Genomic DNA, 17377 nt, shown 5'->3' with positions numbered 1-17377 from the left:
ATATATTTGGTTGACATTTTGTACAACGGCTTCTCCCATGACCTTCAACATACGTGTCGAATATGGTCTGAATCGGTTTATAGCCTAATACAGCTCCCATATAAACCGATCTCGTCTTCAGCCCCTAAAGAGCTCAAATCTTACTAGATTTGGCTGAAATTTTACACTTCTGACTGACTTCTACTATCCAATATTCAATTCAATTATGGCCCGAAATGAACCATAACTTGATATAGCTCCAATAGCATAGCAATTCTTTTCTTTTATCCTTTGTTTGCCAAAAAAGAGATATTGGGAAAGAGTTCGACAAATGCTACCCATGGTGTTGGGTATATGAGATTCGGCCCGGCCGAACATAGCACGATTTTACTTATTGAAGGTAAATTCTATTGAGTCACAAGCTGTGAAAAAATTTGTCAACGCCGACTATATGAAAAATCCGCAATTACTTTTTGGGCAACCCAATACCATATCAAAATTTTTAACTGAAGCAAGGCTTGCAATTTTTGGGCCATGAAGCTATCACCGGACCCTAAAACTAAAGACAAGACCGACATCATATTGAGAGAGAAGCATTTATTCTATAAGAATGGATCTTCTTGACTCATAGTTGATAAGCGGCTGCCAGCATGCCTACACCATGGGTCAGCCTAGAGGGGAACAGTCGAATTCACTTTGACGGTCATCTTGGATATATCAGGGGATTTTAATAACGCGGAGTTGGGGTCCATTTGTCGTTCTCTGATTAATATGACAGTTCCCTATCTTCTGATGAATTTGACTGATGATGCTTAAGGGCAGAATTATCAATGCATCACTAGCTGAGGGCAAACTGGGGCTGAATGCGCTCTCCTCATGTCGCTAGTCGAAAGGTAGAAGTTGGGGACTTGGGCCAAGTACGGTGCACTGGATGTACACTGCTGTGTTTTGTACGATACTCACCTATGGGTGCCAGGTTTGGCACCGGATTCTCGAGAAGGTGTGTCTTCGCGGTATGTTTGAGATGGTACAGAATAATGCTGCGTTGCTGAAATCGGGGGTAAAAAGGAGTGATCCAAAAGCAGCACTGAATGCGATACTTGATCTGAGACCTTTACACTATAACGTGGAGTACGCGGCGTTAAAGACTATCCTCAGACTAAGGGAGTCAGAGACATGGCGCTCTTTTGATTTCGGGCATTCGTTTGTTCTGCGTAAGCCCGCTGGCGTAGGACGACTACGTGGCATAGGTGATGCGGCGCACTATGTGGCGAGCGAATATTTCTTCTATGGCGACCTGGAGGAAATGTGGGTAGAAACTTTTTATTTGCATTGCCACGTGCAGCAGCCAAAAGGTTAAAAGATTTGTGATTACAAGCGTAATCACAGATATTAAGCCGCCCCATGTAACTATAGACATACACCTAAGCCAGTAATTGGCTTGTTGTGCGCTCTAAAAACTTTAAAATAACCTCGAAAAGAAAATCTAAGTTAGAAATTCCATGCTACTTACAAAATCCTTAATTGTTTTCCATGCCACCCACCTAAGTTGGTTGATGTCTGGTATTGTGCCCCCACCTAAGTGCCGGTATCTATTAGAAGCGAAAGTCGAGCAATGACAAAGGAAATGTTGCAACGTCTTGTCATCTTCCCCGCATGACCTACACATGCTATCACTTGCCGCACCGATTTTACATAAATAAGCTCGTAGTCCTATGTGTCCCGTTATCATACCAAAAGCTATACTGACCTCCTTCTTACTTCCTTTCAGTAATAGCCTAAAAGCTATACTGACCTCCTTCTTACTTCCTTTCAGTAATAGCCTCGTCGTCTCACAATCTGGATCCCCCCATAGGATTTTCGCCGTCCTACCGACCGTTTCGCTGTTCCATAGGGTTGATTGCGCATTTGTCGCCGACGCCCCTAACTCGGACGGCGTTGACCCGAAAGGCTTCGGGTTATCCAAGTTTATTGACAGCAGTTTTCTGGCCTTCACCGACAAATCTTTTGTCCTTTCATTTTTCCTTACTCCGTTATGGTTCGCACCCAAACGATACGGATTTTGCCTTCCTCAGAGTAGACGTTAATCTCCTTCTTACACTGCAAGACTGTCCGTGACCTTACCGTCCTGGTTGTTATTGCGCTTATAGCAATTTTACTGTCCGTAAAGATGTTCACACTCAACGTCCTCGCGTTAGCACCATACCACTTGCAGCAACGTATTATGGTCAGGCAGTCTGAAGCAGATCTTAGTCCCTGGGTTCTCAATGTAGATCGCCAGGCCCACTCTGTCCTTTAGCTTTGATCCATCCGTGTAACATGATCTTCCAGAAGGCAATACTAGGGTTCCGTCAATGCAAAACTGTGTCGCTGGCAGCAGTACCTCGCACTCGACTTCAAGTGTCTCGGGTATCCGATCGGAAATCTTTTCCCTTCCTTCCAGGTCTCCTATCGTCGCCTCGATTGTACCGCGATGGTATGAGCTGCTCCCATACTCAACCCATTCTCCCATCGCCTCAAGCCTCGCAGTGGCTGCCTCACACATAATCTGTATGTCAATGGGTCGGATATCTAGAATGGTCTCCAGTGCCTTAGTGGGATTGGTCCTCACCGGTCCGCTTATGTCAAGACATGTTATCTGTACCTGTTGCATGGTCCTTATGTTGCACTTTATCTCCATAGCAGTCCACTAGGCTAGGTTAGGTTATAGAAAACTCGCCTGGCAACCGCAGTGGCCAATCAGCTTGCCCCAACAGCAATCCAAGGTTACGCTTTCCCAGCTCAAGAACAATTGAAGTCCTTGTTCCGAAGAACCTTGGCCACAGGGTCTTGGCAATCCTGCAGCCCACAACTCCAGCCCAAGCCGAGTCAGCCAATACAGAGGTGGGTCCACCATAGACGTTGCACTCTCCGAGTGCTTACGCAACCCATACCTAGTCATCTCTTCAGTCACTTCGTTTCCCATCACCCCTTGATGACCGGAACCCAGCACAGCTCCTTGCGTTTCCCGACAAGTCTTCATGTGATCCGCAGCCAGGGTAAATCAGACTTTACCAGACACAAAACCAAAACCCTTGCCCTCAAGGAAAGACTTCGGTTACATGACAGTCCACGCAAGTACACGAGTCTGCCTTTTTGCAATTGTAGTTGAACCAGCACATGATGAGCCACCATTAGGAGTTCAAATGTGAGAAATGTTCGGCGCGTGTTTTCTACTCCGTCAAACTTGAAAGCTCACATGCGAAGGAGTAAAGCTAGGCGCTTGAAATTTTGCACAAAGAATTAAGTGTAGGTCGGTTGGGATTGGGCCATATCGGTCCATGTTTTGATATAGCTGCCATATAAACCGACCTTTGGTCTTGACTTCTTGAGCTTCTAAAGGGCGCAATTCTTAATCAGTCCATACCCTGAAATAGCCGCCATATAAACCGATCTCCCGATTAGACTTCTTCTTCTTCTTATCCAATATGGTTGAAATTTTGCCTATGTCATTTTGGTATGACTTCCAACAACTGTTCCACGTATGGTCTAAATCGGTATATAACCTGATATAGCTGCCATATAAACCTACCCAGGGTCTAGACTTCTATAGCTTTTAGAGGGCGCAATTCTTATCCGATTTGGCTGAAATTTTGCACGTGGTATTTTGACATCATTTCCAACTACTTTGTCAAGTTTGGTCTAAATCAGTCAATACCCTGATATAGCCGCCATATAAACCGATCTCCCGATTAGACTTCTTGGGCTTCTAGACGGCGCAATGTTTTTCCATGACTGGTGTTTTTCTATTTGAAAAAGTCATTCAAGGAACTTGACAAATGCAATCGATGGTGGAGGGTATATAAGATTCGGCCCGGCCGAACTTAGCACGCATTTATTGTTTTTTTTTTTTAAATTTGCCAATGGCGGATCTTTGTCAAAATATCGATAGAAAAAAAATAGAACGATATTTAGCCAAAAAATTAAATATCGATAGTACCATGGATATTTTGCCAGCTCTATGCTCTGGGCATTCCAAGATCATGTGGCCTGGTCTAGACTTGAAGAGGTCTACCGCTTTACTATCGCTGGCTAAAACGGACGTCTCAGTCATTGTGTCCGTCATGACACTGGTCACTGTCTGATCGGAAAACATGCTGACAGACCCAAGGTTGCAAGTAACGATTTTTGTGATTTCTGTGAGAATGTCGAGGAAAAAGAGACTATATCTGTTGTGTATGAGTTTCACTTTCATTTCTTTGAGAACTTGTCTGATTTAGCGTATATGAACATTCGCCAGTTGTTGGGCTTTTTAAAGCGATCTGGATGGTTCAACGACAGGATCTAGAAGGCATTTTTCTACTTCTGTCCGTGTGGTATCACAATGAACGAAAACGTTTAAGTGAGACTGATGGCAGACTGCCGCTTAATCCTAAGCTAACCTAACCATGGAGGCCACCGTAGCGTTGAGGTTAGCATTTCCGCCTATGAAGCTGAACGCCTGGGTTCGAATCCCGGCGAGGTCATTAGAAAAAAACATTTTTTAACGGTGGTTTTCCCCTCCTAATGCTGGCAACAGTTGTGAGGTACTATGCCATGTAAAACTTCTCTCCAAAGAGGTGTCGCACTGCGGCACGCCGTTCGGACTCGGCTGTAAAAAGGAAGCCCCTTATCATTGAGCTTAAACTTCAATCGGACTACACTCACTGTTCCTTAATCGAATGTTCATAAGCAAAATTTGCAATTTTGCAACCTAACCATAGCAGATCACCACTACAACCTATCCAAATGTAATCAATTAGAATGGAAATATATTTGGGTAGACTTTTTGGCCGCCTTACAATGTATTGGGTTGCCCAAAAAGTAATTGCGGATTTTTTAAAAGAAAGTAAATGCATTTTTAATAAAACTTAGAATGAACTTTAATCAAATATACTTTTTTTAAACTTTTTTTCTAAAGCAAGCTAAAAGTAACAGATGATAACTGACAAAAGAAAGAATGCAATTACAGAGTCACAAGCTGTGAAAAAATTTGTCAACGCCGACTATATGGAAAATCCGCAATTACTTTTTGGGCAAACCAATATATTAACGTCTTCATATGGTTAAAAATAAATTAAAATATTGTTAAGCAAATAAAATTTTATTATTATATGTTTTAATGGACACTCAACAGGATGTCGCCTAGGAATTTCATTTACATAAATCAACTTAAAAAAATCAAAATAATTAAAAAAAAAACTTTATATATATACACATAATCAAAAATGCAATTTGGATGAAAGCACAATGGAACATTGTCGCTTATTTTTTTTTTAGTTTACCAAAAACACAGTCAGTAAGGTCAATACCAATGGTACCACTTTTTGTTCTCATAGAAGCAGAACTTTCAGAAGAATACACAAAATACAGCAAAAATATGTTACATACAAAGGTCTCTTTGTGTATGGTGTTTTGGTTGTGATATATATGTATTTCTATATAAATACGGAGTTAGTAAATATTGCTAATACATAGCTACAGACTAAGTGTTAAATATTTATATATTGTTTATTTGTATATCATTACAATCACATGGGGATTTGGGATATACGACGAGTATGTTATATAATATAAGCATACATATATATTTATTGTTTTTTTTTTTAATTAATTAGTTATATAGTTATAGAATTTATTATGTATATGATATTGTAGATGTATAGAGAATATATGTTTATAAATTAATATTTATTCATTATCGATATGACTATGACAGCAGATATTTTGTTGTTGTTATGTATTACAAAAATATACGCATGTGAAGTTTATAATAATATATTAGAAAAAAAAATAAACAAAAAAATAATATAGCACTTAAAAATGTTTTTTTTTTTTTTTTGTATATTATAAACTTGTTTTCCTGATATTTCTTGATTTATTTTAGTTTAGTTGTTATAGTCTAAAGAAAGCATTATAAGATTTGAAAAAGAAATGTTTTACATTCTTCCTTTTCTTTATGTTGTTGTGATGTAGTATTTTTTATTTTATTGTTTAAAAAATAGTAAAAGAGAAAAAAGATAATAAAAAATGCATGCAAAATGCCAATGAGTTATATAAAAAAAAAGTTTCATATTTTTTTTTATATATATAAAGGTATGTATGAAGTTTAGTAGATGTTCGTCTTTTCTTTTTATAGCATTATTTTTTTCTGTATTTTCGAATTGTTTTGCATTGTGCGTAAGAATTTTCATGTATAAATTAAGTAAAGTTTGTTTTTTAGATCAAAAAAAATTTTATTTACATAAAACAAAGGAACATAGAACACAGAACTTTGGAGAAGGGTAGAGTTCCAGAAACAGGGAGGGAGCAATTTAGGTATATAAATAGATAAGTCTAGTTTTAAAAACTCTTAAGGACTCTTTTTGTATGAGAGAAAATTAAATAGCAATTAAAACAAAACAAAAAAAAAACACTTGAGAAAAGAGCTGGAATTTCAAATGTTGAAAGGATTATTATAAACGTAAATGCAAATTGGAAATTTTGCCCGTAACCATTCCACTAAGGAACAGGAGCAAACATCTCACATATCAATGAGTGTAGTGTAGCTCAATGATAAGGGGCCCTCTTTTTATAGCCGAGTCCGAACGGAGTGCCGCAGTGCGACACCTCTTTGAAGAGAAGTTTTACATGGCGGCGTACCTCAAAAATATTGCCAGCATTAGGAGGGGAAAACCACCAGAATTCGAACCCAGGCGTTCACCGTCATAGGCGGACATGCTAACCTCTGCGCTACGGTGGCCTCCTTATTATAAACGTTCAACAAACAAAATCGAATTTATGGGTTTTAACAAAATGGCCATCCACAACTTTTCCTCCATAAATTTTCCTCTAGGCCCAGACGAAATAGCTAAAGCATCCTTGACTAGATGTTTGTTCGCGTACTCAAAAATTTGTACAAATTTCCACAAATTGTTACTGAAAGTCATTGGCGACGATAGCATAGTTATTTAGCAGCAGAAGAGAGCGGAAGAGTTCGTGAGAGTGAATACAATTTTGAGAGTTTGCTAATTGAGAGCTTAGAAATTTTTACTGGATTTTTTTCCCAGTAGAAGTTCGCAGAATCGGACAGTTGTTTTACGAAAACCAGTTGTTCAATAGCTAAAGAGAAAATTTACCAGAAAAGTACGTGAACAGACCTTATGTTTGTCTGTTTGTATTTTCTTTGCATATCGTGTATCTGTCTGACCTTTTTTATACCCTCCACCATAGGATGGGGGTATACTAATTTCATCATTCTGTTTGTAACTCCTGGAAATATTTCTCTGAGACCCCATAAAGTATATATATATATATATATATATTCCTGATCGTCATGCCATTTTAAGTCGATCTAGCCATGTCCGTCCGTCCGTCTGTCGAAAGCACGCTAACTTTCGAAGGAGTAAAGCTAGACGCTTGAAATTTTGCACGAATACTTCTTCTAAGTGGAGGTCGGTTGGGATTGTAAATGAGCTATATCGGTACATGTTTCGATATAGCTAAGCTATAGATAATCTAAGATATAGATAAGCCGATCTTGGATCTTGACTTCTTGAGTCACTAGAGGGCGCAATTCCTATCCGATTGGAATGAAATTTTGCACGAGGTGTTTGGTTATGATTTCCAACAACTGTTTTAAGTGTGGTTCAAATCGGTTCATAACCTGTAATAGCTGTCATATAAACCCAACTGGGGTCTTGACTTCTTCAATCTGTAGATGGCGCAATTTCTATCCGTTTGACTGAAATTTTGCACGAGGTGTTTTGTTATGATTTCCAACAACTGTGTTAAGTGTGGTTCAAATCGGTTTATAACCTATAATAGCTGTCATATAAACCGAACTAGGGTCTTGACTTCTTCAACCTCTAGATGGCGCAATTTCTATCCGATTTGACTGAAATTTTGCACGAGGTGTTTTGTTATGACTTTCAACAACTATGCTAAGTATGGTTCAAATCGGTTCATAACCTGATATAGCTGTCATAAAAACCTATCTGGGGTCTTGACTTCTTTAGCCTCTATGGAGCGCAATTCGTATACGATTTGGCTGAAATTTTGCACGAGGTGTTTTGTTATGGCTTCCAACAGCTGTGCTAAATACGGTTTTAATTGGTTCATAACGCGATACAGCTGCCACATAAACCGATCTGGGATCTTGACTTCTTGAGCCTCTAGAGGTCCCAATTATTATCCGATATGGCTGATATTTTGTACAACAACTTCTTTCAAGACCTTCAACATATGTCAATTATCTGAATCGGTCTATAGCCTGATACAATTGTACCCAAAGACTTCTACTATGGTCTCCAACATTTAGTTCAATTATGGTCCGAATCGGACTATAACATGATGTATAGCTCTAATATTATAGCAATTTTTTCCTTTTATCATATGTTTGCCTAATAAGAGAAACCGAGAAAAGAACTCGACAAATGCGTTCCATGGTGGAGGGTTTAAAAGATTCGGCCCGGCCGAACTTAGCACGCTTTTACTTGTTGTAATTGATATGGAGGTCGCATTTGATATGCAATCACCACGAAATTTTCCACATTTCACTTGTTTAGCCTAAATTTAAACTCTATGAACTTTGGTAATAATCGGTTCAGATTTAGATATAGCTCCCATATGCACATATCGATTGATTTTCCCATACGAATATAAGCACATAGTTGCCACTATTTTCATAGGCTCTTTACTACCCATCAGAAAGCCTCTTCTAATTTCGTGAAAATCGCTTCAAATGTGAATATAGCTCTCATATAAACACCACCGGGAGCTCGATTTTAAATCCATGGCAAATTTTATTCTTAGTCGTAGTTAACGATTTTGTTAATAGTTTTTCGATTGAAAAGTTGAACTAACTTAATGCCCAGTGAAGGGGTATCACAATCACTATCACTATAATGTCTAAGTGAGTCTGAGTGTTAAAACTCATGTATGCTCTTGCATAGAAAAACAGAACTGGAACTGTCTCATATAGGTGCGTGCTCAAAAAGGTTTAGAGTTGTTGGGGTACTTTGCAGGCGGCCCGACCAACCGGCCACCAGGCTACTCGGCATTCGAGTGCCATTCCCACCAGCCCTCACGTTCCTTATCCCATATATGGAATTTCACTTCATTCATGGCCACTAAAATGGCATAGCCACTACAAAAAAAATTTCCGACCAAAATTTTACAAAAAACCTATCAAATTCCAAGATATTCCAACAGGCCTGGCAGCACCGGCTCTTGCATAAATACTGATTGCCTATGACTATGCGAGTTATTGGCACCTTTAAATAACCAATGGCCCTTATTTTCCCGCGGCGATGCTGGTGTAGACAGGAACGAGCTTGCTCTCCTACTAGAGCTCGATGTGGATCGCCACACCCATATGCAAATGTGACTACAACAACAACGATACATGAGTTTCGTTGTTCGCTGAATTTTGCAGTAAAAATTTACAGGAGAGTAAGAACAGGCTTTAGTCTCTTTTGCTATTTATTTGAATTAAACAGCTGCTGGGAAAAAACCTCCAGTAGAAAACCTCAATTAGCAAACTCTCAAAATTTAGCTTACTCTCACGCACTATCTCTTCTGCTGACAAATAAAATACGTGAATGACTTTCAGTAACAATTTGTGGAAAATTGCACAAATTTTTGAGGTACGGTCTTAAATTGACGGAACTCGGGTGTTACCATATGGTAGTACATTGTTCACGAATGGATCGAAAATAAATACAATCTAGGCGTCTATATTTGAAATCTTGTATCCGGCAGCCGGATCAAAGCACAGTCCTTCGGCAATCCCAAGGCAGCCGGTTGTACGTACCGGATTGACCCGATGAAGTCCTTCATCGGCAAGGGCTGCCGTCTCAGTGTACAATACACTGAGACAACAACAACAACAACAGTCCTTCGGATCTGATACCAGTGATGATATTTGAGCTCAAGTTACAAATATAATCCATAATCATTGAAACAGACAGCACTCATTGATAAGTGAGAAGTTTTCCCCTGTTCCTGTTAATGGGCAAACTTGCATTTGTAAATTGGCTTTAAGAGCTTGCGATTGCCAGGCTGCGAAGGTAGTGCTGTCAAGGCACATGGACCAGTTGGATGTTTGCATATTTAAAGAGAGTCAGGTAGCGCATAAGGCTCTTATGGGTGCGAGCATAGGATCTAAAGCATTGTATAGAAGTCATCACTCTCAGAAGCAACTAAACATGCACCACAGCGTGACCTTGTGTTGGGTCCCTAGTCACAAAATTGTGACAGGTAACTAGAAAGCGGATTTGCTTGGGAGAGAGGATACAAATCTTCCCACGATCCCGACAACAGATATTCACCCACCTCTCTCACATATTTATTAGGGGCTGCGGTTCCGGCGTTATAAGGAAACGTGGTTCAGCAGATGAAACACAACAGCAGGTTATGAGCATACGAATGGAAATGGTACGCTATTATCAATGGAAATGGTACATATAGGGAAAGTCATAGGAATTCTAACATTGCCATTAGAAATGGTGATGTTTGATGTTTAGAGTCATGGAGCGGAAGATAGTTATAATTTTCTCTGCCAATGGTCATGGCCTTAAGTCATAGAAGGAATAAGATATTGAGTTTTTCTCTTTCAGGCATTGGATGAGTTAAAAGGACTGATTCTAGGAAGCTTGTGGTACGATGGGTTACATTGATGAATTGGTACAGCAATCAATGACGGCGCCAGTTAATCTACCCAGATCGAAGGAGGAAAGGCTATTGGGAAGTAACTCCTAGGACTATATCCAGGAATTTTGTAATTTTTGTCCTATCATCAAAGTGCTATATGAGGGTAAACTGTGCAGCAATCAGTGGTGTAGCCAGTAAGTCCACCAAGATGGAAGAGGGAAAAGCTATTGAGGAATCACAATGATCCACATTTGGCCTCGGCGGATACTTGGACATCTAATGTCTGGTTTTATCCTCACTCAACCTAGTCTAACCTAGCTAGGGTAACTACAATGAAGTCAAGGACAGTCTTGGAGTGTAACAGCAAAGCCAACTTTGACACAATCCGCATCATTTGGTTGCCGGGCCAAAGCGAAAAGGCTGACATCTAGGCTGTGAGAGCCGAAGGACTGCCCAATCCTACGGCAGCAGGTTATATGTACCGGATTGACCCTATGGATTCCTTCATCGTCAAGGGCTACCGCTTCAAAGCTTGTAGCACAGTTAAATCTTAAATCGGTCTAGGTTAGGTAAGGTAAGAGTGGCAGTCCTTTACAGACTCACTTAGACAATTTTAAGTTCATTGTGATACCACTGTAGCGACAGATCAAGGCTACTGGTGAGAATCGAACCCACGACCCCCGCACTGGTAATCCAAGCACGCTGCCAACTCGGCTACCCGGACGCCCCAAATCGGTCTAAAAGAGAGCGAAAATCCCATGCAGAATCCGTATCGTGATAAACAAAGCTAAGTAGGAAAGTAGGAAGAAGATTGCAAATTTGCCCATGATGATTCCATTAAGAAACAGGCGAAAACTTCTCACATATCAGCTTTTAGCTTAATGATAAAGTGTCTCCTTTTTATAGCCGAGTTCGAATGTCTTGCCGCAGAGCGCCACATATTTGGGATAAGTTTTTATAAGGCAAACAACCTCACAAATATCCCCAGTACTTGAGAGGGGATAAAAACCGTTGCAAATTTTTTCTGGTATTCTCGCCAGGATTCGAACTCCGACGTTCAGCATCATAGGCGGACATGCTAACCTCTGCGCTACGGTGGCCTTCGAAGAAGAAGATTTGTATGCCTTTTTTGTCATTGCAGGTCATACATGTAAGGAATAGAGGGCATGTAGAATAGGTACAGCAAATGACAGCGTGTGTGCATGTGGGGAGGACAAGGAGACGTTAAAGCTTACATATGCCAATGCTCGCCTTTCGCGGCTAACAGATAACATCACTTTGATGTGTATACAATACCAGACTTGAACCGATTTTGGGGGCATAGAATGAAAGACAAATTGAGATTATATGGGGAGCACTGAATTTCTTGCATAGACTTTTCGAGGTTATTTTCCACACCAAGAGTTTACTAAGCTGCTTAGTGGCTTAGGTGAATGCTTATAACGGAAGACAATGTGACATCATGTGATTTGAGGTTTTTAATATACTGCTAATGAATGTTCGATCGAAACGTAGCTGGAAATTTTGTAGACTATGTGTAAGACAATTCGACGCCGGTTAGTGAGAAATCATACGGAATAGGATGCAGACCTGCCAGAATGTTGCTCTGCAATCTTCGACGGGTTACCTTCTTGGTACTCTTGTGGAGTAACTCCATCAGCAGACAAAGCTTATTTACGTGCTAAGCCATTATTGTTGTCCAAGCATGATCGAAAGACCAAATGGATCAATCCCATGGCAGCCAATTCTACGTATCGGACTGACCCGATGGAATCCTTCTTCGGCAAGGGCTGCTGCCTCAGTGTGCAACTCACTGCTACAACAACAACAACAAAATGTATCTTAACTGGGTATCAGAATTTGAAATGAAGCTCATGGAAATATTTTCTATGCTCGCCTTGAGGAGCAAATGGTCTGTAACAGTCATCAAAGTAAGTAAGTCATGAATGATACATGCATGCAGATATTGAGTATGAAAGTCTATGAGTAGGGGATGAGGAAATCAGGGAGAGTTTTCCAGCACCAGCCATTTTAGCTTATCAAGAGATTGAAAAGAGTCTAGGCTAGATAAATGAGTTCGACCGTCCTTTTTTTCTTTTCGTACGGGGAATACGTAAGTGCTGCGAAATTCAAAATTTGTATGCTTTCACTCTGGGACTAGTAATCACATATTGCAGTAATAAATCATGGTACTTCTCAAATCGCGAAGGTCTTACACACAAAAAAGGGAATTTTTTCCTCCTTGGCAAACTAGTGGGACATTGGAACTTGAAGAAACCCTTTAGAATAAGACCCCGTATCAGAGACTGCGTGGTATAAAGCGGAAGCGATCATTGATGAATCCTTTCCCATATCACTCCACATCCCTTTGGTCCGGGTACCAACAGTTCGCAAGGCTTGAAGACATTTCTTGCACAGGCTGACAAGCTTCGATTTCATAGGCCAACAATTCTAAAAGTGAATTGAGTGAATAAGGGGTAGTGACACTGCAACTTCATCGAAATGAATTTCCTGCGTGATACTTAGGGATACATGGTCACAGAATATGGCATGGAAAAAGTCCAGAATCAAGATCAAAAAGATGTCATTCATTCTAGATTTGACCATTGCTTTGCCTTAAGGGCCTACAAATTCTAGCCATGTCCGTTTTGCATCATATCCTTTCACAAAAAAATGTCATACTTTTCCAAGTGTTTTTGAGAATAAAAAAAAAACATAAAACATTAAACAAATCAAACATTAAAATTTAAAAAAAAAAATACTTATTTCAAAAATAGTAATAAAAACCAAAAAAAAAAAATACACACAAAGGGTGGGGTGATCACATAATTCTTATAGGGACCATAATTACTCTACTTGTTTCTTAACATTAACAGGCGGAGGAGGGGCAGGCACAGTAGGTCTTTTGGGAGTCATTATCATATTGGGTGATACAGGTGTGGTGGGCGTCATTAGCCGTGGCGTTGCTGCCTCAGCCATCGACTTGTTGTTCTCGTTATGGACAGACAATGTTGCGCCTGTCGCTGTTGGAGTAACTTGAGTGTTTGTTGCATGCAGGGAATTGGGATTGGAATTTTGGGACGTTGCTGTCATTTTTTGCACCACCATCGGTGGAGGTGGGGCAAATAATGCAGGGCTGGGATTTGGATTGGCATTCACTTCGTTGTTGCTTTGACTATTATAATTTGCCTCTTTTTGTATGGCTGAGGGTATGGAGGTATTGCTACTGCCAATGTTGGCCTGTAAAGCCGTTACATTATCACAATGTTCCTGCACCAATTGTTCGGCAGTTTTGTTGCCCCTCAATGTGCCATTCGTATTGTTCGTCGATGATGAGGTCTGTTGTGTGTGGCTTGATATGGGTCCGCCGGACTCCTCATCACTGCTTCGATTGGTCGTTGTCAAAGTGTTTAGGCCCAAGACCATGGGTCTTTTGGGAATTTTTGGCTTTTGCGGGAGATCTGGTTTGAATGTCATCGAGTTGACGCTATCGTTACTTTTGCGATCGGCCACCGGCGATGGCAGATTATCAAGACCAAAGAATTGTGTACGTGTCATGGGTACGGGTTTTGCCGAAAGTGGAGGTGGAGCCCCATTTTGGTGGTTTTGCTGCTGATGTGTGCCTGTTATGTTATTTGCATTTGAAGTATTACTATCCTGAAGCTGAAGCTGTTGCAATTGCAGTTGTTTGGGTGGTGGAGGAATTTCAGGCCTTTCTGTATGGCCATTATTATTGTTGTTCAACGAGGATGGGGCATTAGTCATAGTTCCTGAATTATTATCATTGTTGCTTGTGGGAAACAATTCTTTAGCTCTTTGGTGATTGTTATGCTGTAATTCGCCATTATTTTTGCTTGTCTCCTGCATCGATGATCCATTGGGATCAGAGCTCACCATCACATTTTGCAATTTCATTGGTGGCGAGGGTGCACATGCCTTCTGGCGACGTATGGTGCCATAGCGGGGACTTTCAGCAACATCTGAAAATAATTGGAAAATAGAAAGTTAATCACATATTATAGAAGGGTATAAAACTTGGAAGCCATTTGAATGCACTTGATCTAGTTGTATAGGAGGCTACTTACTTAGTTGGCTCTCACAGAACGTTTGTTCCACCAAGCTAATGAGAAAAAATTTTGCTAATTTCACAAATCTCGAACATTCTAACTCCTATTCGAGATGAGACAATGGATTTCAACATAATATTTTCAATCCCACGGCAGCCGGTACCGGATTGACCCAATGGAGTTCTTCATCGGCAAGGGCTGCCGCCTCAGTGTATAACACACTGCTATCCCAACAACAACATAATATTTTGCCGAATATGCCTGGTATTTCACCTCACATCTACTAAAACTACTCTTCCCCTAATTAAAGGGTACTAATAGGTCAATTATGGATTGCTACCCAACTTCTGTTGAGTTGCCAACAACCAAATTTGTTGTAGAAATTTCCATTTCGGTATAAAATTGCATATGTTTTTACAATTTACTTAATTGCTGAACGCTCCAAACACTGATATTGAATAAAACTGAAGAAAATGTCGTGTAAAGCTTTTCTTCTACGTAAACTGCAATCAAACAAACGATCCTCGACAAGCTCGTTAGGTTCATAGGATCGATCGCCGCGAAAACGTCATAGCCAATGGTTATTTAGAGGCGCCAATAACTCGCCTTGTCATATCGAGTGTCATAGACACGCAATATTTAAGCAAGAGCTGGTCCCTCACGAAACTCTCACTAAGACTCTCCATTCAATATTGCTGGTTGTCCGCAACTACAATTGCAGCTTCTCCGTATGGATTCCACTATCCGCAAACCTTGGATGCGCCCAGCAGGGGCTGGAATTTTGAACTCCAATCTGAACACGAGAAGCTTAGCTGTGAGCTACCGGTCGCATCCGCAGTTTGCGGATAGTGGAATGCTCTATACGGAGTAGCTTCAATTGCAGTCGCGGACCATCAGCGCTATCGTTCGGAGAGTCTCATGACAGGAGTCTCATGACGGGCGGCACCGGGTCTTGCATAAATAATGAGTACCTATGATGCTCGATATGACAAGGCGAGTTATTAACCAAAGGCCAACCTGATCCCGCTGCAACCTCACCTATAAATAAAACGCCCGTTTCCTAAGGTTAAAAGTACTAAACAATTCCTTCCTTAGGGTAAGGGATCAAAAACAACCATTTCCTTATGGCAGGAGTTCTTAAACTAAAACCTTCCTAAGGAAAATATACCCGAACTACCCATCTTCTTAGAGAAAAAGGTACATATACTACACTTTTCTTAGGGCAAGGATTCTAAAACAGTCCTCTTTTTAGGTAAATGGTATACCATTTTCTTAGGGAAAGGGTTCTTAAAGAGTACTAAAACAACTCTTTCCTTAGGGTAAGGGATCAAAAACAACCATTTCCTTATGGCAGGAGTTCTTAAACTAAAACCTTCCTAAGGAAAATATACCCGAACTACCCATCTTCTTAGAGAAAAAGGAACCTAAACTACTCTTTTCTTAGGACAAGGATTCTAAAACTACCTTCATTTTAGGTGAAAGGTACCTAAACTACTCTACCCTTTTCTTAAGAAAAGGTTACAAACCTTAGGGTCAAGTATACTACTGTATCCTTTCCCAAAAGAAAGTGTACCAAAACTAGCCTTCCCAAAGGAAAGGGTACCAAAACTGGCTTTCCTAAAGGAAAGGGTACCAAAACTAGCCTTCCCAAAGGAAAGAGTACTAAAACTACAATTTCCTAAGAAAAGGGTAAAGTAAAACCACCCATTCCCCAACGATAAGGAGAGAAAACCACCCTCTCCCATAGGAAAGGGGAGTATAACCACCGTTTCCCAAAGTAAAGGGTACTAAAACTACCCTTTCCCAAAGTAAAGGATACTCAAAGGGTCATTTTCTATAGGAAAGGGTACTAAAACTACCCTTTTGCAAAGGAAAGGGTACTAAAACTAACCTTTTTCATAGGAAAAGGTACAAAAACTACCCTTTTGCAAAGGAAGGGGTACTAAAACTATCCATTTCCAAAAAAGGGTACTTAAACTAACCTTTTCCAAAGTAAAGGGTACTAAAACTAACCTTTTTCATAGGAAAGGGTACTTAAACCAACCTTTTTCATAGGAAAGGGTACTAAAACTAACCTTTTTCATAGAAAAGGGTACTAAAACTACCTTTTTGCAAAGGAAGGGGTACTAAAACTATCCCTTTCCAAAAAAGGGTACTTAAACTACCCTTCCCAAAGTAAATGATACAAAATCTACTCATTTCCAAAGTAAAAGGTAATAAAACTATCCTTTCCCAAAGAAAGGGTGTTTAAACTACAACAGGCCAGGCGGAACTTTGGAAACCCACCACCTCGGGCATATATCTTAACTACCTTTTATTATAATCCGGTAAAAAAATGCATAATTTATGTCCTCATAGCAGCTATATCGAAATACGGTCCGATTTGGACCAAATTCAACACAGACATTGAGTGGTCTAATAAGTATAAGTCATTGTTCAATTTTGTAGAACAAAATATTGGTCTTTTTGGCAGCCATATCCAAATATAGACCGATCTGAACCATATGCCACACGGATGTCGAAAAGCCTAACATAAGTCACTGTGTTAAATTTCAGCGAAATCGTATAACAAATGTGCGTTTTGTGGTGCCACGACCTTAAATCGAGAGATCGATCTATATGGCAGCTATATCCAAATATGAACCGCTTATGCGAACCAAATTGAAGAGGGATGTCGAAGG

The 17377-nt window shown here is 40.2% G+C and overlaps 1 protein-coding gene across 1 annotated transcript in view; it reads right to left on the bottom strand.

Annotated features, from left to right (window-relative positions):
* Window positions 1-11077: 11077 nt before the first annotated feature.
* Window positions 11078-17377, bottom strand: part of LOC106092668 (rho GTPase-activating protein 92B) — a 42099-nt gene continuing 35799 nt past the window's right edge. Inside the window, exon 5 of the mRNA XM_013259575.2 lies at window positions 11078-14609. Coding sequence (XP_013115029.2) covers window positions 13477-14609 — 1133 coding nt within the window. The 3' untranslated portion in view covers window positions 11078-13476. The remainder of the gene's footprint in view (window positions 14610-17377) is intronic.

Source organism: Stomoxys calcitrans, chromosome 2 (genome assembly GCF_963082655.1).
Source record: "Stomoxys calcitrans chromosome 2, idStoCalc2.1, whole genome shotgun sequence".
In the NCBI taxonomy this organism is placed as follows: domain Eukaryota; kingdom Metazoa; phylum Arthropoda; class Insecta; order Diptera; family Muscidae; genus Stomoxys; species Stomoxys calcitrans.
Note: the sequence above shows the minus strand (reverse complement) of the source record. Positions and strands in the feature narration are given on the sequence as shown.